The 13,637-nt window shown below is 54.2% G+C and overlaps 1 protein-coding gene across 1 annotated transcript in view; it reads left to right on the top strand.

Moving 5' to 3' along the window:
• Positions 1 to 13,637, top strand: part of PLEKHG4 (pleckstrin homology and RhoGEF domain containing G4) — a 108,930-nt gene that overhangs the window by 27,182 nt on the left and 68,111 nt on the right. The window contains exons 4-6 of the mRNA XM_054389666.1: positions 5,668 to 5,883; positions 10,974 to 11,097; positions 13,162 to 13,255. Of these exons, the coding sequence (XP_054245641.1) occupies positions 5,668 to 5,883; positions 10,974 to 11,097; positions 13,162 to 13,255 (434 nt within the window). The remainder of the gene's footprint in view (positions 1 to 5,667; positions 5,884 to 10,973; positions 11,098 to 13,161; positions 13,256 to 13,637) is intronic.

Here is a 13,637-nt window from a genome sequence, read left to right as displayed (position 1 = left end):
TTCTGTGCTCCCCACCCAATTCTGATGATAAACTTCAGGCATTGCAGTTAAAACCCCCCAAACCATTATATGAGAGTTTGCAAAGCAGAAGAAAGATCCTGGAATCATCAGGAAAAACCTCCAAACCCACCATCCAACCTCCTAAGCCACAGGACAGCTCAAGTTTGTAAGTGCCAGGAGTATTTCTTAAACAGTGGAGCTGGGGCTGTAATGAGCTTCAGCCATTCAACTAGGTTTGATTGCTTTGAGCTCCAAACCAAGCCATCCCCTTGTCTGGCCTCATAAAGCCACACAGATACCATAAAAAGCTCATTCCCAGCTGAAATGACAACAAATACCTTGCACTCAGGCCTACAAATGGACCCTTCTCCTCCAGCCCATCATATAATGCCAGAATGGTTTAGATTGGAAATGACCTTAAAGATCATCCAGTTCCAACCTCCTTGCTATGGGCAGGGACACCTCCCACTAGGTCAGGCTTCTCAAGACCCCATCCAACCTTTTGTCCCCTTAACAGCAGGGTTGGACTGTATGACCTTGAAAGGTCCCTTCCAACCCAAATTACAGAGTCATACAATCCTAGAATGGGTTGGGTTGAAAGGGACCTTAAAGATCATCCAGTTCCAAACCCCTGTCATGGGCAGGGACACCTCCCACCAGCCCAGGTTGCTCAAAGCCTCATCCAACCTGACCTTGAACACCTCCAGAGAGGAGGCATTCAGAGCCTCAGTCCCCATGTGCAGTAAATTCTCTGTCCCTGGCTGTGGTTGGGATAATTCTGCTCCCTTGGGTGTTTTGTGCCTCAGTAACAGCAAAGTCTAATCTTCGCTGGGTCAGTTCAGCTCACACCTCAGCAGCAGTGGGTGAGCTGAAGGAGCTTGCTTGGTATGCAGGCACAAGATGATGTCAAAATAGACCTTCAGAACTGGGCCATCTCAGTTGGCTCTCTCTCTGGATTTTAACTTGCCCCTCAGCTCTCTCCCCTTCCTCCCATTCCCACTGAGCTTATTTTCTGCACAACTCTGATCTAACTGGGAAAGATTCTGAATAGAATCTGAGTTGGTTTTAGTTGATTGCTTAAAATTTAGAATCCTAGGTCAGAAAGTTGGAAAGGACCTCCAAGATCAAGTCCAACCCTTAACTCAGCACTGCCAGGACACCACTAAGCCATGGCCCTTGGCACCACATTTCCATGGCTTTGAAACCCCTCCAGGGATGGGGACTCCATCACTGCCCTGGGCAGCTTGGGCCAGGCCTTCGCAACCCTTTTTGGGAAGAAATTATTCTTCATGTCCAATCTAAACCTCCCCTAGAGCAACTTGGGATCGTTTCCTCTTATCCCACCCCTTGTTACTAGGGAGAAGAGACCAAACCCAACCTGGCTCCAACCTCCTTTCAGGGAGCTGTAGAGAGCAATGAGGTCTCCCCTCAGCCTCCTCTTCTCCACACCAAACACCCCCAGCTCCCTCAGCTGCTCCTCCCCAGCCCTCTTCTCCAGACCTTTCCCCAGCTTTGTCCCTTCTCTGGACCTGCTCCAGCTCCTCAATGTCCTTCTTGGAGTGAGGGGCCCAAAACTGATCCCAGGATTCAAGGTGTGGTCTCAGCAGTGCCCAGTACAGAGGCATCATCACTTCCCTACTCCTGCTGGCCACACCATTACTGATCCAGGCTAGGATGCTGGTGGCCTTCTTGGCCACCTGGGCACACTGCTAGCTTATCTTCAGCTGCTGTCAAGCAGCACCCCCAGCACCTTTTCCACTGGGCAGTTTCCAGCCACTCTGCCTCAAGCCTGGGCTATTCCTGGGGTGGTTGTGTCCCAAGTGCAGGACCCAGCGCTTAGCCTTGTTGAACCTCATCCTTCTGTCCTCATCACATTAATCCAGCCTGTCCAGATCCCTCTGTAGATCCTCCCTACCTTCCAGCAGATCCAAGACTTCCCTCCAACCTGGTGTTGTCTACACACTTCTTGAGGGTTCCCCTCACTCAGATCTTTGACAAAGATCTTAAAGAGAACTGTTCCCAGCACAGAGCCTGGGGGAAGCCCACTTGTCCCACTGCTTCCATTCCCAGCTCAGGGGACTGCTGCTTTTCCTCAAGAACTGTTTTAAGTGAGAGTCCATCTGGAACTTTTGCAGCTCTGGAAAGGATTTGTGTATTTTGGGGCGGGAAGATAACCTCAGTGGTGAAGCACTGGGCCCCACTGGGGCACATTCAGCAGCACCTGCCAGGGCGTTGCGTTCCCGCTGCCCGTTCCTGGGTGATGTTAGCATGGCTCATAGTGGTGCTGGGACAGGGAAAATGCTAATGCCTCTTTGAACTGCACACAAGCAAATCCTCCTCCACCACTTCCTTTGCCTGGGGGAAAGGTGGAACCTGCCAACACGGCAGATTCAGCTGGCCCGGCTCTCTAGTTGCTTTTTGATGTAACCCTCCCCATCTGCAGTCTCTGCTGGAGGAAGTGCCTCGGCCCCAAGACTGCAAGCAACAAACAGTGTGCTTGGGCCTGCCTGGGGAGAGGTGGGGCTGGCAGGTCTGAAGCTAGCCCCAGAGAATGTTTAGGCAAGGTGCACGTAGTCTGGAAGCTGTAAGACTCCAGGGAGGTTCCCAGTGCAAGGAATATTGTGTCCTTTTCTGGGCCCCTCATCCAAGAAGAACCTCAGGGAACTGCTTGAAAGGGTCCAGTGCAGAGCCACAGAGCTGCTGCAGGCAGTGGAACATCTCCCTGTGAGGCCAGGCAGAGGGAGCTGGGGCTTGGAGCTTGGAGCAGAGGAGCCTGAGGGTTGCCCTCATTGCTGGGGATAAAATGCACAGGGCTGAAGCCAGGCTTTGCTCAGGGAAGTCCAGTGACAGGAGAAGGAGCAGTGGGGGCAAGCTGGAGCAGAGGAGGTTCCACGGAAACAGAAGGAGAAACTTTTTTTCCTGTGCGGGTGCTGGAGGCCTGGAGCAGGCTGCCCAGAGATGTTGTGGAGTCTCCTTCTCTGGAGACTTTCCAAACCCACCTGGATGTGTCCTGTGTGGCCTGACCCCAAGGGGGTTGGACTGGGTGATCTCCAGAGGCCCCTTCTAGTCCCCACCATTCTGTGACTCTATCTTCCAACTTCTTCCAGCCTCTCTTCCAACTTCTGGGAGCTCATTCGTAAGAAAGATCTGAGGCAGGGCTACCATGGACACTTATCTCCTGCCCTCCTATGTTCCTTTTCTTGCCATCATTACATTGCACCTGTTGGTCCTCTTTGCAGGCTTTCTTCACTTAATTCTTCATACAAGGAAGAATTTTTTTTTTTTTAATGAGAGAGGTGAGACCCTGGCCCAGGTTGTTCAGGGAGGTGAGAGATGCCTCATCCCTGAAACCATTCTAGATAAGGTTGTTTGGGGAACTGAGCAACCTCTCTAGCTGTAGATTTCCCTACTGACTGCAGCAGGGTTGGACTGGATGACCTTGAAAGGTCACTTCCAACCCAAAATACAGATTCTTAGAATCCTAGAATGGGTTGGGTTGGAAGGAACATCAAAGACCATCCAGTTCCAACCCCCTGCCATGGGCAGAGACACCTCCCACCAGCACAGCTTGCTCAAGGCCTCATTCAGCCTGGCCCTGAACACCTCCAGGCAGGGGGCAGCCACAACCTCCCTGGGCAACCTGTGCCAGTGTCTCCTCACCCTCACTGCCAACAATTTCTTCCTCATCTCCAGTCTCAATCTCCCCTCTCTCCCAGCTCAAAGCCATTGTCCCTTGTCCTGTCACTCCCAGCCCTTGTCACAAGTCCCTCCCCAGCTCTCCTGGAGCCCCTTCAGGCCCTGGAAGGCTACTCTAAGGTCTCCCTGGAGCCTTCTGCAGGCTGAAGAGCCCCAACTCTCCCAGCCTGTCTGCATAGGAGAGGTTCTTCAGCCCTCTGATCATCATCTTGGCCTCCTCTGGCCCCGCTCCAGCAATTCTGTGTCCTTCTGGCAGCACTTTGGGCTGAGCCTCAACTAATAAATCTCTTTTGCTGCTGAAACCTTGTGTTGAGAAGCCACTTCAAGGAGGGCTTTGTTCCTGCTCCTGCTCTTTAATGAAGTATTGGAAGCTGTTGGTAAATAAACTGAGTCAGGTGGCAGCGTTGCTGGTGCCAGCAGGAGGGCAGGATGCTGGGAGTCAATTTGAAGCAGCAATTACAAGGTCTGACTTGACAGTGAGCAAACAAACCCTCTGCTTTTCTGTTTACCTGGAGAAAGGTGGTGGTTGGTGGTAGGTGTTGAAGTATCAGGATTCTGCTCTGCCCTGGGGAGACCACACCTGCAACACTGTGTCCAGTTTTGGGCTTCCCAGTTCAGGAGAGACGGAATTGCTGCAGAGAGTCCAACAGAGCTGGATGATGAAGGGCCTGGAACATCTCTGCCATGGAGAAAGGCTGAGAGCCCTGGGGATGTTTAGTCTGGAGAGGAGAAGACTGAGAGGGGATCTGATCAATGTCTGTAAATATCTGAGTGGTAGGCATCAGGATGAGGGTGCCAGGCTGCTTTTGGTGGTGCCCAGTGACAGGACAAGGAGCATTGGGTACAAACTGGAACCCAGGAGGTTCCACCTCAAGATGAGGAGAAACTTCTTCGGTGTGAAGATGCTGGAGCCCGGGAGCAGGCTGCCCAGAGGGATTGTGGAGTCTCCTTCTCTGGAGGCTTTCAAAACCCACCTGGATGCACCCCTGTGTGACCTGCCCTAAGTGACATTGCTCTGGCAGGAGGGTTGGGCTGGATGACCTCCAGAGGTCCCTTCCAATCTCTGACATTCTGTGATTCTGTGTTTTTCAGCCAAGCAGAACCTCTTCTGGAGTATATTTTTCTGTCATGCAGTGGGATAGCCTGGCTGTGTGCTCAGGATGCTGAAGTAGTGTGGCTGAAGACAGATTGTTGGCCTCTAACTCTTGAAACATTGGGAAGTGGGAAGTAAGACTTGTCCCCAGGGCTGGACCTTGATGGAAGCAGCTTTGGTGTGTGTGTAGCAGCTGAGATGCTTAATTGTAGACCTCCCTGGTAACTCCCATTGCAGAGCTGAGGAGCCAGGGAAAAGAAGCCTTTTTTCCAGTTCTCCAGCAGAGCTGCTTGGTGTCATCATCCTCTTCTTCAGGGGTTTACAATAAGCTTCTGCCTTTCCCATGAAGTGGTAATTAAAAAAGCCTGGACCATCAGAACAAGGTCCCTTTGGCTAATTTCCAGCTGATTTCTCAGCCTTCAGCTGACTTCATCTTTTTCAGGACCTAATCTGAAAGTAGTGTCGGGGGAGGAATTGTGCTCTGGTGGAGCAGTTCTCTTTGTCAGGAGCTGCTTTATCACTTCACACTGGAGCTGTTGGGAGCTTGGCCAGGGACCTGAGCCATGCCAGGCTTGAGGCTGTGAGCAGAGATGGGCTGCTTGGTGGCTTACCTTGAGAAATGACTCTGCCTGCAGCAGTCCTGACCCCAGCCAGGGGTTGGTGTTGGTACCTTGTGACCATCACAATAAAGGGGTTGGTTTGGTTAGTGACAGGAGTATGGATCCTATAACCAGTGTGGGAACCTTGCATGCTGCTGGCACAAGAACCAGAGGAGCTGCAGAGTGCTGGGGCCATGTCCCCTCCCCAGCCTGGTACTTAGCTTGGGCCTTTTTTGGGTGGAGCTCTGCTCCAGCTCCTGACTGCTGCTTGTCTTACAGGGATGGTGTCAGAAGGGGCAGAGGCGCTAGAAGAAGCAAGTGGCCCAGAGGTGTTGAAACCAGTGAGCAAAGGCAGTGCCCTGGAGGAAACCTCACCAGCTGCTTCTCCCCCAGCGTCCCCAGTGCCTGGCTTTGCCTGGGGTGGTCGCTGTGCCCCTGCCATTGGCAGGGATGTCAACCCCGAAGTGCTCCGCAGCGGCGTCGCCTGCCTGCCCGGTGAGTACCTCAGCCAGCACCTGGCTGGCAGCCTGCCTGGGAGGAGGGCAAGGGAGTTGAGCCTCACTGTGAAGCTGCCAGCTCAGTTTCTTTCACCCCAGACTTCTCCAGTAGTGAGGGTCAGGGCTGGAGCACGAGCAGCCCTGGAGGTGAGTGCCAGAGGCTCTGCACTAAAGGGAGCAGGGGAGAGAGACTGCTGGGGTGGGAGAGAAACTGAGCCAGCTGGCATGGAAATAAGAACAGTAACACGAAATAGAGACAGAGAGACACAAACCAATATGGAACCCAACCCCTGATGGTGGTGGTGGCACCACTGATGCAGTGGCAGGCACTGGGAGGGTCCCAGCCTGGACAGGAACCAGATTCAGGAGCTGGGTTGTGGAGCTGGATCCAGGAACACATGGATCAGGATGGAAGGCAGAACAGGCAGAGTCCTCCTGGGACACCAGCCAGTGGAGAAGAGGCTTGACCTTGGTGCTCCCTCAGCTTGCTGCAATCCCTTGGTGGGCAGTTGAGGGTTCCGTGTCTGCTCCTCCCCACAAGTGCCCCCTAAGGTGGGGCACAAGATGTGGTAGTGTCTTTGGTCTGCAGAGGAGCAAGTCTCAGGCAAAGCCTTTCTGCAGCCCAGCCCTTGGCAGGAGCTGTTCCCATCAGCTTCTCCCTGCTAGCAGCAGCCTCTGGCTGTGCAAAGCTGCCCTGAGCTGCAGAAAATGCCTCAATGAGCAGAGCCTGAGCTGGGAACAGGCAGCACTGACCAGAACTAGTTCTGGTCTAGCCAGGACATTCAGAAGCAACACCTCTTGAATCCTCTGAAGCTTCTGGCTGGGAAGGACAGGAAGCAGAACTTCCCTCTCATGAAAGCCACATTAACTCCCCTCCCAGGAGTCTCAAAACGTTAACCAAGCACCTGTGAGTCAGACATGCCAACTCTGTGGGCTCATACCTGGAGTTCAAAAAGAGGAGAGTGAGGGTGCAGCTAATGATGGGCTGGTGGGTCTGCCATCAGACCTGGGCCAAACAGTAGGAACTGGATTCACTTGGTAGCTAATTAAAGGACAGGGGTGTAGGAGATGCTGCTGGACAGCCCTCTGTGAAACCAGTTTGGTTCTTGGCTGATTAACTGTGGATGCCTCCATAGAAGAGATTTCTGGAAACCTGTAGTTCAGGGCAGGTTTGTCAGGGACCTGGACACAGGGATTGAGGCACCCTCAGCAAGTCTGCAGGTGACACCAAGCTGTGTGGTGTGGTTGACACACTGGAGGGAAGGATCCATTCAGAGGGGCCTGGGCAAGCTGCAGAGCTGGGGCCAAGCCAACCTTATGAAGTTCAACAAGGCCAAGGGCAAGGTCCTGCAGATGGGTTGGGGCAATCCCAAGCACAGATCCAGGCTGGGTGAGGAGTGGCTGAGAGCAGCCTGCAGGAGAAGGCCTTGGGGGGTCAGGGGGTGACAAAGTGCCCAGGAGCCAGCAGTGGTCCCTGGCAGCCCAGCAGGCAGCTGTGTGCTGAGCTGCATCCAGAGCAGGGAGAGCAGCAGCACAGGGAGGGGATTCTGCCCTCTGCTCTGCTCTGCTCAGAGCCCACCTGCAGCACTGCCTCCAGCTCTGGGGCCCCCAGCACAAGAAGGACCTGGAGCTGCTGGAGAGGCTCCAGAGGAGGCCACAGAGATGATCAAAGGGCTGCAGAACCTCCCCTGTGGGGCCAGGCTGGGAGAGTTGGGGCTGTTGAGCTTGGAAAAGAGAAGGCTGCAGGGAGACCTCAGAGCAGCCTTCCAGTACCTGAAGGGGCTCCAGGAGAGCTGGGGAGGGACTTTGGACAAGGGCTGAGAGTGACAGGATGAGGGACAATGGCTTGGAGCTGGGAGAGAGCAGATTGAGACTGGAGATGAGGAAGGAATTGTTGTCAGTGAGGGTGGGGAGACACTGGCACAGGTTGCCCAGGGAGGCTGTGGCTGTCCCCTCCCTGGAGGTGTTCCAGGCCAGGCTGGATGAGGCCTTGAGCAAGCTGGGCTGGTGGGAGGTGTCCCTGCCCATGGCAAGGGAGTTGGAGCTGGATGATCTTTAAAGTCCCTTCCAACCCAACCCATTCCATGGCAGAGTGTGGCAAGGGATGTCCCAGTGCAGTGTGGTGAGGGCTGGTGAGCAGATGAGCAAATCAGCTGTGAAGGAAGGACCTCCAGAATCATTCTGCTGAGCTCAGTCCTAGGTCAGACATTAATTCTGTGTTCGCATCTGAGCTGCCAGCAAGCCCCCAGCTGCTGCAGGTGAAACCATCTGCTCAGGACAAGTGTTGGTAGAGTGGTGAACAAAGCTGAGGATGATGGAGGGAGCAGCCAGCATGGCTTGGAGTGCAAGGCCCAACACCAGGCCTCTGTGTTTCACCGAGTGGGAGGTGAACCAAAGGAAGTGGGATCTACCTTGCCTGTATGAAGCAGCCCTTTGGTAGTCTCTGTGTGAGCATTCATAGGTCACAGGATCATTAAGGTTGGAGAAGACCTTTAAGATCATCAAGTCCAACCACAACCATGACCACTCTGCTACAAGGACAGGCTGAGGGAGCTGGGGTTGTTCAGCCTGGAGAGGAGAAGGCTCCAGGGAAACCTAATCGCAGCCTTCCAGTACTTGAAGGGGCTTCAAGAGGGCTGTAGAGAGACTGTTCCCAAAGGCCTGCAGGGACAGGCCCAGGGGCAATGGCTTCAGACTAGAGCAGAGCAGATTTAGGTTGGATGTGAGGAAGAAGTTCTGCACCACGAGGGTGCTGGAACACTGCAACAGGTTGCCCAGGGAGGGAGTTGAGGTCTCATCCCTGGAGATACTCAAGGTGAGTCTTGACAAGGCTCTGGGCAACCTGATCTAGTGGAGGATGTCCCTGCTCAGTGCAGGGGGGTTGGACTGGATGACCTTTGGAGGTCCCTTCCAATTCAGAGGATTCTGTGATTCTATATCCTTGAAGCACCACATCTACAGCTTCTTGAACACCTCCAGGCATGGGGACTCTACCACCTCCCTGGGCAGCCTGTTCCAATCCCTGACTACTCTTGCAGGAAAGAAATTGTTCCTGATACCCAACCTAAATCTGCCCTGGCACAATTTTAGGCCATTTCCTCTCATCCTATCTCTGCTTACTGGGAGAAGAGACCAACACCAGCCTCACTCCAGACTTATGTCAGGTAGCTGTAGGGAGCAGTAAGTTCCTGTGGGCTTGCTTCCCTCCGTGGCCAGTGAGAGGGTTGTCCAGTGCCTGACAGGAAAGCTGTGTTCCACCAGCTCAGGAGCCACATGTCAGCTCAAAATTGGTCAGGGAGCAGAGAAGAGGTCAGGTGGACTTAGGTGGTGTGGAGAGCTGCAAAAGGGCACCTCAGTGACTTCTCATTCCATGCTGGAGCCGCAGGGTAGATGTTGATCTCAGCTGTGTGAAGGGGAGAGGATGGCTGGCCAGGGAAGAATGGGATTGTACCTCTGGGTCCTTGGTGGTGATGCCTCTCAGGTAAGTCAGGCTGTTCAGATGCCTTAGTTGTAAAAGGTTCCTCCTGTACTGGGCACTCCAAGAAGGACATTGAGGAGCTGGAGCAGGTCCAGAGAAGGGACAAAGGTGAGGAAGGGTCTGGAGAAGAGGGCTGGGGAGGAGCAGCTGAGGGAGCTGGGGGTGTTTGGTGTGGAGAAGAGGAGGCTGAGGGAGACCTCATTGCTCTCTACAGCTCCCTGAAAGGAGGTTGGAGCCAGGTTGGGTTTGGTCTCTTCTCCCTAGTAACAAGTGGTGGGATAAGAGGAAATGATCTCAAGATGCTCTGGGGGAGGTTTAGTTGGACATGAGAAACAAATTCATCCCCAAAAGGGTTGTCAAGGCCTGGCCCAAGCTACCCAGGGCAGTGGTGGATTCCTCATCCCTGGAAGGGTTTCAGAGCTGTTTAGATGCAGTCCTTGAGGGCAACAGTCAAGTCAATGAGCTCTTCCTAATTTCTCTCCCCCTCTTTCATGATCCAGCATGTCAGGAGTAAACAAAGCCTCCTCCTGAAGCACACAGACAATGAGAGGTTTTGTCCCTGCTGTTGGCACGAGGAGGGCTGTGGCACAGCTCTGGGGGGAAGAAAGCTCTGCTCTCACTCATGATGCCCATCTGTGCTTGGAGCCCTTCCTCAGCTCATGTCCTGGGAACAGATTGGGGTCACATGAGGGCACTTCTCTGTGCTTGGGGCTGTCCATCTGGGTCTGTTTCACCTAGCAACTCGCAGGCTTGTCCCTGGGATGGGGACAGAGGTGGTCCCAGGACATCAAGTTCAGAAGAGTGGGGGAGAGAGCTTCCTCCAAGGCTCTGGTTTTGTGTTGTGCTTGGGATTTCCCCTCCCTCTGGGTTTGTATGGCAGGAAATGGCTCCTGTTGGCTGGGAGCTGCTTTTCACACAATAGAGGTGCAGTCCCTCCTGCTTTGGGTCACCTTCCTGCTGATGTGCTGAGGGCTGGAGCAGGCTCACACCAAGGCCCTGCCTGCTTTGGAATGGTGGAGGCAGCACTGGGTCTCCAAAGGGTGTGCACCTGCTCTCTGCCTCTCCTGCTGCATTTCTGGAGAGGAGGCTGGGTGTGATTCCAGAAATGGCTCTGGTAGGGAATCCCAGAATCATTTAGGCTGGAAAAGACCTTTGAGATCATTCCAATAGCTGAAGGGATCCTGCAGGAAGGCTACAGAGGGACTTTTGCTGAGGGTGTCTAGAGACAGGCCAAGGGGGAATGGTTTGAAGCTGAGGCAGAGCAGGGTTAGAGTGGAGCTGAGGAAGAAGTTCTTCAGTAGGAGGGTGTTGAGACTCTGGAATAGGTTGCCCAGAGTGGCTGTGGACACCTCCTGCTTGGACTTGTTCAATGCCAGGTTGGATGAGGCCTCAAGCAACCAAATCTAGTTGAGAGGTGTCCCTCCCATGGCAGGGGCTTGGAGTAGATGATCTCTGAGGTCCCTTCCAACCTGAGCCATTCTGTGATTTCCAAGAAGGTCTTCTGGGGGTGGTGGTAGAATATGAGGCAGTCACAGCTGGACCTACGCTCTCTGTGACTTTTTTGCTTATTTCCTTGTGTGACTCTTTACTTTCCCCTCCTGTTTTCACAGGTACCAGAGATAAGTCAGGGCGTGCAGTGGCCATCATAACAACCAGGAGCACAGCCTGGCTCAACCCCCACTGCAACACCACTGAGCTGGTGAGACTTCTTCTGTACCTGCACAGCATCCCAAGGTTTGTGACCTCCTGCTGTTGTCTCCTCCTTGCCTTCTGAGCAGGTGAAAGCTGAAGCAGGGAATGGGACAAGTTGACTTTCTTCACCTAGGAACCTGGTGCAGACAGTCCCCAAACTTCCCAGATGGGGATCTCCTCCTAGGGAGTGCTCTCTGGGCTCTGCTCTCTGTGCCTTGGGCACATGGTGAGGTGGAATTAGGTACAGACTGCTGGAGCAGGTCCAGAGGAGGCCACCAAGATAATCAGAGGGCTGCAGAACCACTCCTTTGGATGCACAGGCTGGGAGAGTTGGGGCTGTTGAGCCTGGAGAAGAGAAGGCTTCAGTGAGACCTTAGAGTACCTGAAGGGACTCCAGGAGAGCTGGGGAAGGACTTTGGGCAGGGGTTTGTGGTGATAGGATGAGAGACAACAGCTTTGAGCTGGGGGTGGGCAGACTGAGACTGGAGATGAGGAGGAAATTGTTGGCAGTGGGCATTGGGAGACACTGGCACAGGTTGCCCAGGGAGGCTGTGGCTGTCCCCTCCCTGGAGGTGTTCCAGGCCAGGCTGGATGAGGCCCTGAGCAAGCTGTGCTGGTGGGAGGTGTCCCTGCCCATGGCAGGGGGGTTGGAACTGGATGATCTTTAAAGTCCCTTCTGAACAAATCCATTCCATGACTCTATGAATCTATTTGCTGAATAGTTTCCATGCCTTGCACTCAGTCCTGGCCATTCTTGCCACCCTTCATTAGCTCAGGAAATGGAAGTGGGGAGTTGTCATGGGGCAGTCATGCAGCAGCTCCACCACAGAGTGTTGTCACCTGGTACTTTAGAGCCAGGACTCCCAAGCTAAGAAGGAGGGAGAGTCTGGAAGGCTGGAGAAAATCTTTGCCTTGCTGGCTGACTGACAACCGGGTTTGGAGGCTGTGGGGCTGCAGTTTGCTGCTCTTCCTTTCACTTTACACTCTTCTCCTTTAGCTCATCTGGGGCTCCGGACCTCTGGAAATCTTCCAGTCCAACTCCCTGCCAGAGCAGGACCAGAGAATGCAGCACAGGTCACACAGGAACACATCCAGACAGGGCTGGAAAGGCTCCAGAGCAGGAGACTCCACAACCTCTCTGGGCAGCCTGCTCCAGGGCACTGTCCCCCTCCCAGTGCAGAAGTTCCTCCTCCTGCTGAGGTGGAACCTCCTGTGCTGCAGTTTCCATCCATTGCCTCTTGTGCTATGCCAGGGCACAGTGAGCAGAGGCTGTCCCTGTCCCTTCCTTCCTGCCCCCCAGCCCTCAGCTCTGGATAGACATTGAGCAGATCCCTCTCAGCCTTCTCCTCTGCAGACTCAGCACCCCCAGGGCTCTCAGCCTCTCCTCCCCAGGCAGTGCTGCAGTCCCTTCAGCAGCCTTGGAGCCCTCCCTTGGACTCTCTCCAGCAGATCCCTGTCCCTCTGGAACTGGGGAGCCCAGAGCTGGATGCAATATTCCAGCTGTGGCCTCCCCAGGGCAGAGCAGAGGGGGAGAAGAACCTCCCTGGCCCTGCTGGCCGCACTTGTAGATGATTAAACCAACCAGAGGTCAAGTGAACTCTCTGTCAGTTATTTCTGGATTGGTTTGAGGCTTTTGAAGCATTGTCAAAGGGAGCAGGCTTGACCCATGAGAAAGCTTCTGCAGTTCCTGCTTTGTGTCTGATGCTTCTCCCTTCACCTCATGTATGGAGCAGGACAGATGTTGGGTCTGGCCCAGAATGATGAAGCAGTGTGGTAGGACCACTCTTGTCCCTGTCCACAGCTGGGAAGGCCTGGTTTTCTTGTCTGCATCACCCAGAGCAGCTACCAGCTGCTTTGCCATCAGTGAGATGTGTCCTAGGAAGTGGAGATTTGGAAAGCTGAGGTGGAAATAGCAAAGGTCCACCTGGGCAGTCCAGCTGGTGGTCTCAAGGTGGCTGTTTTGGTTAAGAGAAGGTGGCCACTCAGTCCCTTGTCCTTACATGATGCATTGGGCTTTCCACCCTGTGCCAGCTGTGGCTTCTGTTTCCAGAGTCCTGTTGATGCTGAGTGGTGACAACTGTGACCTCTTTTCCTGTGTCCTTGCAGAGCAGAATGTCAGGCCCTGGGCCTGACTGTCCTTGTGGATGCTCGCCGCTGCTCACCAGTTCCTGCTCTCTTCAAGGCCTTCAGCATATTGCAGGTGAGCCTTGAGCTTGGCCAAAGGACCACCACTTGGCTCCTGGCCAGGTGCCAGGTCCAGGTCCACCACCTCCTGGCTGGATGTTACCTCTCCATCTGCTCCCTGGCTTTGGGAAGTGGAGGGTATGCAGCCAGGCCTGGCTGAGGAGGGTGGCTTGGACCTGCAGCACTGCACACAAAGCACAAAACTGAAGTGAGGATGAGCTTGGGGGAGAAGACTGGAGCACCTCTCCTGTGAGGACAGCCTGAGAGTTGGGGTTGTTCAGTGTGGAGAAGAGAAGGCTCCCAGGAGACCTTCTTGTGGCCTTCCAGGATCTGAAGGGGGCTCCAAGAAAGCTGGGGAGGGACTTTGGAGGGTGTCAGGGAGTGATAGGACTGGGGGG

Source organism: Indicator indicator, chromosome 19 (assembly GCF_027791375.1).
Source record: "Indicator indicator isolate 239-I01 chromosome 19, UM_Iind_1.1, whole genome shotgun sequence".
Classification (NCBI taxonomy): Eukaryota; Metazoa; Chordata; class Aves; order Piciformes; family Indicatoridae; genus Indicator; species Indicator indicator.
Note: the sequence above shows the minus strand (reverse complement) of the source record. Positions and strands in the feature narration are given on the sequence as shown.